The 10651-nt window shown below is 37.9% G+C and overlaps 1 protein-coding gene and 1 pseudogene across 1 annotated transcript; both read left to right on the top strand.

Moving 5' to 3' along the window:
• Positions 1-903: 903 nt before the first annotated feature.
• On the top strand, positions 904-2685 carry LOC121790848 (annotated as a pseudogene).
• A 4684-nt stretch (positions 2686-7369) lies between these two features.
• On the top strand, positions 7370-9002 carry LOC121790846 (xyloglucan galactosyltransferase XLT2-like). The gene has a single exon (XM_042188952.1). It carries the CDS (start codon positions 7459-7461, stop codon positions 8830-8832), a length of 1374 nt encoding a protein of 457 aa, XP_042044886.1. The 5' UTR covers positions 7370-7458; the 3' UTR covers positions 8833-9002.
• The last annotated feature ends 1649 nt before the right edge of the window (positions 9003-10651 follow it).

Genomic DNA, 10651 nt, shown 5'->3' with positions numbered 1-10651 from the left:
CCTACAATTTTGATTTAGCTTATTTATATCTGAATCATTTTGAAAAATTTCTTTTGAAGGCGAACTTCAAAAAATGGTTAAATAATAGCCAACAAAACTGATTTATTTCATAAATTATTTTGAATGTAAAATATCTAAAATGTCCACAATTGTATATACAATTTTGGTTAATTTATCACTACTCTTTTGTTTTATGACATTGAGGTATCCCCCTTTAAATCAGCCGCGACGCGCGTCGCCCTTCCAACTTTTACATTATAGTAATTTATATTGTTGCATCGAAGATTGAGAATTAATTTCTAATTTATATCTCAGTTAACTAATTGCGTTATTTGCGCAGATCGTGACAACCACTGAATGCTAATCACATGATAAAATTTTAATTATGCTTGGTAATTATGATAATTAATGTGACCCTTCTATCATTATGTTTACTAGATACCCTTCCACGTTTTCACCCCTTGGACATTTAATATATTATCTGCTATTAATAATTACTTTTTTTTTGGCAGTGATGTTAATTAAACCTATTCCGGATCTATAATGATACCCACGATCGTAATATTATTTTCTTAAACAAAAGTTAGCTCGATAGGTGTCCCCTCGTGGTTCGTCCTTGACTATGAATAAAGCCATGAATAATCTATACAAGTTTAATATTCAAATTTCTAATCATTATTATTCATCTCCACTTATTCTAGAGAGATAAGATTTGACCCTAATGAATAGCATTATAGTCATAACTTTTTAGGTGAATTTTTTTTTTCTAAATCGATTTTTATTTACTAAATAGCACCATTCTTTTTATATGGTTGTTGACGTAAACAATGAAAATAGTTCCACATAGCTAATTAAACTTTGTTGTATTGCGCCTACAAATAGTTAAAGAAGTCTTATTTTTGTATTGTTGCTTTGTATTATTCGTAGAGGTAGTAGAAGTTCTTCACCAAACACCTTTCTTTCTCTCAAAAACTCCCATTTCACTATTTGTAGTTATATATACCTCCCAATGTTGGAAAATCTCAACTTCAAGTTGGATAAATTTTTTCCAAGAAAGACAATCCATTCCCTCCTACTTTTTTTGTTCAAATGCTCACTTCTCCTACTAATCCTCCTCCTCCTCTTCCAAATCTATTCCTACGCTCAATCCTCTCCTCTCCACCGCCACCACCCCTCAAGCCGCCGTCAAGATGCGACGCCGGCCTCGTCTACGTCTACGACCTCCCCCCCGCCTTCAACGCCGACCTCCTCCGCAACTGCCGCGATCTAGACCCATGGATATCTAAATGCAACACCCTCTCCAACGCCGGCTTCGGCCCCCGCGCCACCTCCCTCCCCGCCATGCCGGAGAGCCTCACCTCGTCGTGGTACTGGACCGACATGTTCGCGGCCGAGGTCATGTACCACGCGAGGATCATGAAGCACGAGTGCCGAACCACGGAGCCCGAATCCGCTACGGCCTTCTACATACCCTTCTACGCTGGGGTCGCGGTAGGGAAATATTTATTCACTAATCGCAACTATACCGCCAGGGATCGAGACTACCAATGCGAGGACATGCTGACGTGGCTCAAGGATCAGCCTCCGTGGAGGCGATCCAACGGCTCTGACCACTTCATCCTCCTGGGGAGGATGACGTGGGATTTTCGGCGGAAAATAGACGATGACTGGGGTTCCAGCTTCGTCTACATGCCGCTGATGAAGCAGATCGTGCGGCTGACAATAGAGCGGGACCCGTGGGACCACGGCGAGATCAGTGTTCCCTACCCCACCGGTTTCCACCCAAAGTCAAAATTGGAAGTTGACCAATGGGTTGATTTTGTTACATCTCGAAATAGGACTAGCTTGTTCACGTTTGTGGGAGCCAAGCGGAATAAGATCAAGGATGATTTTAGATCTTTACTTCTAAGCTATTGCTTCAACGAGACGGGATCCTGTCGCGTCGTCGACTGCTCGGGATCGCGGTGCTACAAGGGTACGCCTGAGATCCAGGAGGCGTTCCTGGGGTCGGATTTTTGCCTGCAGCCTAGGGGGGATGCGCACACTAGAAGATCGACGTTCGATTGCATGCTGGCCGGTTCGATTCCGGTTTTCTTCTGGAGGAGGAGTATTGAGCATCAATATGAGTTGTTCTTGGGGGATGAACCGGACCGGTTTTCAGTGTTTATTGATTGGAAGGATGTTAGGAATGGTGTGTCGATTAGGAAAGTGTTGGAAGGGTATAGTAGGGAAGAGGTGAGAAGGATGAGAGAGAAGGTTATTAGTTTGATACCAAATTTTATTTATGGTGATGGGAATGGGATTGGTAAAGATGCATTTGATATTGCTACTGATGGAGTGATTAAGAAAATCAAGGATCAAAATGAGTCCAACATGAGATAGAAGCCTATTTTGTCACAACCAGAAGGAAGAAGAGGTGCAAGGCCGGCAAATCAAGGTATGTATGTATGGCGGGGAAAAGGTCGATTTGTTTATACCTAATTAAAAATGTCAATTTTTTGAGAAAGCGATTGTGTTGAAATATCATCACAGATAGATGTGGTAAGTAGGTAAGTTATTACTGTTTTAGTTAAACATTGAGTTATGCTCTTTTCTATTTTCTTATAGAATATACTTATTGTGACAAAATTCTTCTGTATTTGCAATAAAGGGATATTTTTTTTCCATCGTGTATTACACATGTATATCGCACTGGCGTAGGTTTTTATATTATTTTTTCCGGCTAATAAGGAATCCAATTTCAATATGCCAAAAATGCCAAGCACAATGTATTCCTACTTTTCTAGATGTTATGATAATAAATGTGATGCTACAGGCGTGTTTGACGTTGATGCAGTTTTTAAGCAGGATAGAAAAATCAAATAATCAAATTCAATATTTCGATTCAATTCATACAGTCAACCTAAATTGTTTATTTAGGTTGTTCACATTTAGCATTGATTAATTTGTCTCAACTTTACACGGTCTCAAATGAAAATGCGACACCTGCTAATGCTAAGGGTTTTACTTTCTTGAACTTCGTTTGAACGTAATTGAAGGCTGATATGCCGCTAATCACAGTTATATTCACACTTTTATATGATTCACAAGTAGTACTAATCAGTGACCAGCCAAACTGATTAAAATAATTAAAAATAGATGTACTTAATACTTAGTTAATAAGATAGTTTACCTAAAATAAATTAGTAGTCAGTTTTTATCCAAATTTGGAGGGAGAGTATGCCAAAGTATTTACACATTTTTTTGTATTATTACATTATGTATATTTATTAAAATAATTGTGTATGACTAGCTAGTTATAACATGGTCGCATAGTTTTGTTGTTAAAAATATTATTCTGTTTTTCTTTGAAATTAGAGTTTCTACTATAAATATTAAATATAGTACTCGTATGAGTTTCTACTATAAATATTTCAAAGCTCTTCAGCCAATCGAAAAAGTTAAAATAATTGATTCAGTTTTAGTCTAAACTGCTACGTACCTACTTTTTATTTTTTTCCTTATTTTTTTAGAATTTAAAGACATGAATTTTACTCTTTTTTAGTTTTCCCTTCAAATTAGTTTTTCTCCAAATTGAAGCTGATGTATCTGTCGTAAAAGCCTACTTGGCAAAAATAAACGTGATGATCATTAAAACAACATTGTTTTTAATAAATAGTGATATTTGCCTCTAAATACAATAATTTTTTTAAGTTTTCTAGTTTTCACTCAAACTTTTGAGACTAGGAAAAAATTACTCCCTCCATCCCCAGAATTTTTGTCACATTTTTCCATTTCAGTCCGTCGCACAAAATTTGGCGCATTTCACTTTTTACCATTTTTGGTAGTGGACCCTATATTCCACTAATTTATTCTCACTCACATTTTATTATAAAACTAATACTTTAAAAGTAGGACCCGCTTTCTATTACATTTCTTAAAACCCATACTCGGTCAAACCGTGACAAAATTTGAGGGATGGAGGGAGTAGAAAATATCAAAAGTTCGTATATGTACAAGCAAATTATTGAAGGATTGTACTACCATTTTTTGTAATGTAGTAGATAGTAATATCATGCGTAGTTCACATCAATGGGAAAAAAACTTCAAAATTCATATATTTAGATTTCAAAAATAAAACATCTGTTAAGTCTTCAAGTATTGCAAATTAAAGTTTTAAGGTTTACTTGTTACAATATTGTTCAGTTCATACAATCTTTTTGAGTTATTCAAGGTTTACCTGTTCCTTGTCAATTCTATTACACATGCAAACATAATTTAAATCTAGGCAAACTATGCAATTCCACATCTTTTAAGGCTTGGTCTGACTCGTCTCAATTGAGAGAATCTAATGGACGCCCCCTCCCACGCCTCTTGCATCAGGTGGCGTTCAGTTTGCTAGATAAAATAATATCAAGATATAATCTATGATTGAATTGTGAGATTATTTTAGTCATAAAGGGGTTAGCTATGACTAATTATCCCATAATTATCCATCTAGGATTGAGTTGTGGTATTGTAGAACCAAACACACTACATATTTAATCCGTAATACAATCTTGCAAACCGAACACCCTATTAATGCATACTACTAGTATTAATCCTCGTACGATGCTTAGACCCAATTTATTTTCATCGTACTATTTTCATATTGTCATTTAATTAGTTAAAATAAGAAGAAATATCATTACATAGAGTAATAAAATTTTGAAAAATGTATATATATATTTATTAGAAAACTATAGAAACAAAATTGATTAAGTTTGAAACTAGATCATACATACATATATGTCAATTAAAACACTTTGGATCTCTATTACAGATAGAACAATTATACTTTAACAACAGAAAATTCGATACCGAAATATTATCTAATATTTATAGATAGAGATATCAACGATTGTTTTTATATTACCAAGTGTAAGCAATACATCAATTACTTTTTAGTATTTGAGACTTTTAAATTGTAATTGACCGAAAATTTTAAATAATAAACCATTCATTATTCTTCTCAAAGTTTATTTGGGAAGCCAATGACTTTGTGTTGTATCGGACAACGGTGTTGACCATTAACTTTTGCTTTATACTCTAACTAATAATCATATTTCCTTCTAAAATAACAATCTTAAAAATAATCTAAAAACTTGCTTTTTATATTAGTATAGATAGATTACTCATTCAAAACATATGGAGTACTATAATAAATGCATGATTAATTGTATTATCACAATCAAATGCACAATTTCAATAAAAAATCAGAATTAATGTGATATTTTTATACATTTAATATAATATTTGTAATAATTAAAATTTGACAAATCCACTTCTTCTAAAAATGCATAATTAACGTGAAATTAATTTATTGAATTTAAAATGCAATCTAAATACACAAATTAATATTGATAACAATTAAAAATGTACCCACTTCTTCTAAAAACGCATAATTAATGTTAAAATAGCTAATTAAAATTAAAACACAACCTAATACACAAATTAATTGAAAATCTGTAAAAATTAACACAAATGGAACTAACCCCTCTTCTTATACTTCCATGGCAGCTCATCCCCGCCCCGCCATGCCATCACTGGGTGTCCACACCGTGGGGGACGCTCGTTGGCCGCTGCGCCCCTCACAGCATCGCGACTCTACTCCAAACTCCTGTTATGGATGTTCTTAGGTCCAATATGAGTTGAATTTGTGAGCTTCAAGTTTATTAGTATGATTCTGTGCCCAAATTAAACATTTTGTTTAATTAATCAGGAGCTTAAGTCTTTTATAAAGTAGGTCCAAGCTAAGTTGAGTTTAAAGATTAAGAAAGCCCAACAACCCAACATGACCTGCTTGCTTCATAGACCTCACTGATCTAGACCTCAAACTGATCGGGCTTGGCCAGGTCAGGTTGGCCCCACCTCACAATAACTTATCTGAGCCCGAACTTTAAATCAAACAAAATACTACTCCCTTCGTCTCTCTATGGATGAGTCGTAGTATCATTTTGTGAGTTGATTTTAAGGGTATTTTGAAAAAAAATAATAAAAAAGTAGCTCAAATGATATTAAGTCGAAGTTGACGGATATCAAAAGATATTTTCATAGTATACAGACCAAAAATTATTGTTTGGCAAAGTTCTCGGAATAAAAAAATTGTTCCCTCTATTTTTTTATATTATTTAAATCTTCCTATGAATAAAATTACACACAGTATACTCGTTCTTTCAAAGTGGAGATCCCTAAATTAAGGTGTATAAATTATAAACCATTAACCCCATTAACTACTTTTTGCTTTACACATTAACTACTTTTTGCTTATTTCTATATCGTGCCGGTCTCCACTTTATTAAAGAAGATATCATCAAACATAAAATAAGCCACCATATATCCGCTCAAAAAAAATATTAAGACAGTTATTTTGATTTTAAGGTAATTTATAGCAGACGATTTCTTTTCTTTTTTTGTAATTTTTCTGTATTATTTAAATACCCATTATTAGCATTGTAAAAAAGACTATAATATTTATTCTAGTGACTAGAAACTGTATTTGGATCGACTAAACCTTCTATATCTAATACTATTAGGGATGTTAATCAAGTCAATATGCAAATTCGATTTTGAGGCCAATTTTTATCGCGCATGCACTATATTTGGATCGACTAAACCTTCTATATTTAGTTTATCTTGTTGGGTCATTTATTTACGAATAAATTAGTATGCACAATTTTAATTGACGTCCACATAACAATATATACTCTCTTCGTTTGTCCCACTGTAGCTGGGTCATTTCTTTTTTTACAAAAATTTTTTTGCTCTCTCTTCATCTCTCTACCTTTTTCCTTTCTACTTTATTCTATCCCTTTACTTAACTCATTTAAAATAATTTTTCTTAAATCTCGTGCCAAAAAGAAATGCATCTACTACAGATGGACGTAGGGAGTATAATCGATTGTCAGTTCAGGTGAATAATGCTGAATTCTTTGGTGGTGTTCGGTTTGCAAGATAAAATAATACCAAGATACAATCTAGGATTGAGTTGTGAGATTATTTTAGTCATAGTGGGTTAGCTATGACTAATTATCCCATGATTATCCATATAGGATTGAGTTATGAGGTTGAATCTCATGAATCAAACACACTATAAATTTAATCATGGATATAATCTTGCAAATCGAACACCCTTCTTTTTAAGAATAATAAGTCGTGGAGTACATATAGCTGAATCAACAATCTAACCTCCGTCAATCAGCCCAATCACTATTTGTACAATTTGTAGAAAACTGGTTACTTTCAATATCATAGACTTGGACCATTTTTATTTTTTCCATTTTCCTACCATTATTGAAAAGGTGATTTCCTAAAATGCTCACATTCAATTAAATCACTTTCCCATTAAAATGTAACGCCCAGTTCAATTATATTTTGTGTAGTAAATTTCTTTATTTCTTCACATTCTTCTCCAAAAACAAAAACCTTGAAACACCAATTATGCTCCACGCATACTCGCCGGAGCTCCAGTCACGGCGGAAACCGTCAAAACCCCTCAATTTCCTCTTCGCCCACCCTTATCTATGGATCTCACTCGCCTCCATCTCGATCCCTCTCTTCATCATCTCCGCCGTCCGCATTGCGCCGCCCTGCCTCCCCCGCCGCCCCGCCGCGGACGAATGCCCCTCCGGCACCGTCTACGTCTACGATCTCCCCTTCATGTTCAACCACCACCTGTTACTCCACAGCTGCACCGACCTCGACAACTGGAACTGGCAGTGCGGCATCGCCGCCAACGGCGGCTTCGGCGGCCGCGCCGCCGAGCTCCGTCGCCTCCTGCCGGAGAATCTCTACAAATCCTGGTTCCGCACGAATCAATTCGCCCTGGAGGTGATCTTCCACAAACGGATTCTGACGCACAAATGCAGAACCCTGGAGGCGGAATCCGCTACGGCGTTCTACATCCCGTTTTACGGTGGACTCGCGGTGGGGAAGCACCTCTGGAAGAACGACACCGCGAAACGCGACCGCGATTGCAGGATGCTGCTGAGGTGGCTCGATCAGCACGAGCATTGGAAGAAATCCAACGGCTCTGATCATTTCATTTCGCTAGCCCGAATCACATGGGATTTCCGCCGCTTAGCCGACCCGGCCCAAATCTGGGGCTCCACATTCCTCAACATGCCCGAGATGCAGCGGGTGACCCGATTCATCATCGAGAAGGCCGACTTCGACGATCGCGACGTCGGCGTGCCTTACCCCACCGGATTCCACCCCGAATCCAGAGAAATCCTCCAGAATTGGCAACAATTCGTGCGCAAACAAAAGCGCGCCAGCCTCTACACGTTCATCGGCGCGGCGCGTGAGCCGATCGGCCGCGATTTCCGGGGGACTCTTCTAACCTACTGCTCGAACTCGTCGTCGTGCCGCGTGGTGGACTGCGCGGCGGCGAAATGCTCGGCGGACTCGTCGGTGATAATGGAATCTCTCCTGGCGTCGAAATTCTGCCTGCAGCCGAAGGGGGATAGCTTCACGAGGCGGTCGGTTTTCGACTGCATGATAGCCGGTTCGGTGCCGGTTTTCTTCTGGAACCAGACCGCGTACGACCAGTATCCGTGGTTCTTGCCGGGCGAACCGGAGAGCTACTCGGTTTATATAAACCATGAGGAGGTGATGAATAAGACCTCTGTGATAGAGCATGTTTTGAAGGGGTATAGCAAGGAGGAGATTAGGAAGAAGAGGGAGAAAGTGATTGAGACAATTCCTAGGATTGTGTATGGGATTCAGAGTGGTGGATCAACAGATTTTGAGGATGCTTTTGATATTGCTATTGACGGGGTTTTGCAGAGGATTAGGAAGGAGAGAGAATTGTGATTGGGAGGAGATTATTAGTAGTCTATTAGTAATTGATTGTTGTGGTTAATTGAACTTTGATAGTCATCATATAGAGATATTATATCAGGAATATACTTATATGTATCTGCTCTCCTTTTCTATGAGTTTTAGCAGTTGTTTGTCCAGTGTAATAGTAGTACTAGTTAAAATTGCAGGTTTTGGTTAGGATTTTTTCTCAGTTTTTGTTAGACAGCATTTGGCATTGATGAAGTCCCGAATCACAACAAAGAAAATACTCGTCAGATTTTGTGTACGAGATAACGTCACAATCCCATAAATACATTGTCTGTAGATGGGAGATGGTGTTGCGTGGCTATGAGGCGGTATGTTTTAGACAAGTACAACCAAACATCACATGTGCATTTTAAATACTCCACTTTTGTTTACTAAATTTTTTTCATTTTAAATATTTCGCCGCGTCCTCGCCCTCCCGTCGCCGCATGCCCGTCCGCCACCTCCACTATAGACCGCCCCGGGACCGCCCCTGCCAGGGCTATAGGCGCGGCGGTCCCATAGTGGACACTCTTAGGCACTATACAGGGAGAAGTAGAAAGTAGTTGTTGGATCGCTTCTAAAAAGTTTTAAACCAATTGGTGCTCACAACACTTATACATATTGCTTTGAATTTTCTCATTCTGAAATGTGATAGTTTGCAACCCACAACATTGCCCGCTTGGACTAACTCGACACGAATTCAATTTTTTGTCACTCCCGAAAGTCATCAAACTAACTAGTGTTTGACAAATTAGTATCACTTCCAACTTCCCTAATCTCTCAGTGTAGTATGTGTTCACAATCAGTGGCGGACGCAGAAATTTATCATGGTAGGGACTATATATTCAAATTTTGTAGTATGAAATAATTTCCTTATATTTTTTTATTTTGGTAGGGGCTTTTGCACATTAATTCACACAAATTACTAACAAAATTATAATATTATACAACATGAAAAATAAAAAAAATTAATTTGGAAAGGACTTAGAGCATCCACATTCGTGCTCTTGCCAAAGAGCACGGATGTGGGCCCGGACCCACATTTATTACTTTTTTACTCCCTGCTCTTCCCCAAGAGCACAGCACCCACATCCATGCTTTTCCGCAAGGACGTGTTCAAGGGTCTCACCATTCTATTATTTAATTTAAATACTTCAATAACTAAAAACATTTCCACAATATTAAAATGCATTAAAAATATCCGATACCATTACAAATTACTAAAAAATAAAAAATTACATAATTAAATTAATAATATTAAAAAAACACACTACTCGTGGCCGAATTTCGCCCAAATGTGTTTGATTAGGTCTTCTTGTAGCTCAGTGTGGGTTTTGGTATCACGCATTGGGTGTCTTGTTTCGATCCTTTCGCCCACCGTCGTATGCACACCTCAGCGTGGGGAGACCTCGCGGTTGAGCTTCCGGCTTCATCCTCGTCGTAAAAGTTAGCTGCCATCGGTCCTTCGTCAACTATAATCATGTTGTGCAAGATAATACACGTGTACATGATGTCGGCAATATTATTAACGTACCACAACCGAGACGGGGCCTTCACAATGTTGAATCGGGCTTGAAGGACCCAAAAAGCTCTTTCGACGTCTTTCTGAGCAGACTCTTAACGCTGCGCAAAAAGAACCCGTCTCGGGTCTTGCGGATTGCTGAACGTCTTCACGAAAATAGACCACCTTGGGTAGATACCATCGGCGAGATTGTAACTCATGTGGTTTGCATTTCCGTTGACGGTGAAGTCGATCGTCGGTGCTACACCATTCAAAACATCATTGAAGAGTGGTGAAGAATAG

The sequence above is a fragment of the Salvia splendens genome, unplaced genomic scaffold (assembly GCF_004379255.2).
Source record: "Salvia splendens isolate huo1 unplaced genomic scaffold, SspV2 ctg639, whole genome shotgun sequence".
In the NCBI taxonomy this organism is placed as follows: domain Eukaryota; kingdom Viridiplantae; phylum Streptophyta; class Magnoliopsida; order Lamiales; family Lamiaceae; genus Salvia; species Salvia splendens.
Note: the sequence above shows the minus strand (reverse complement) of the source record. Positions and strands in the feature narration are given on the sequence as shown.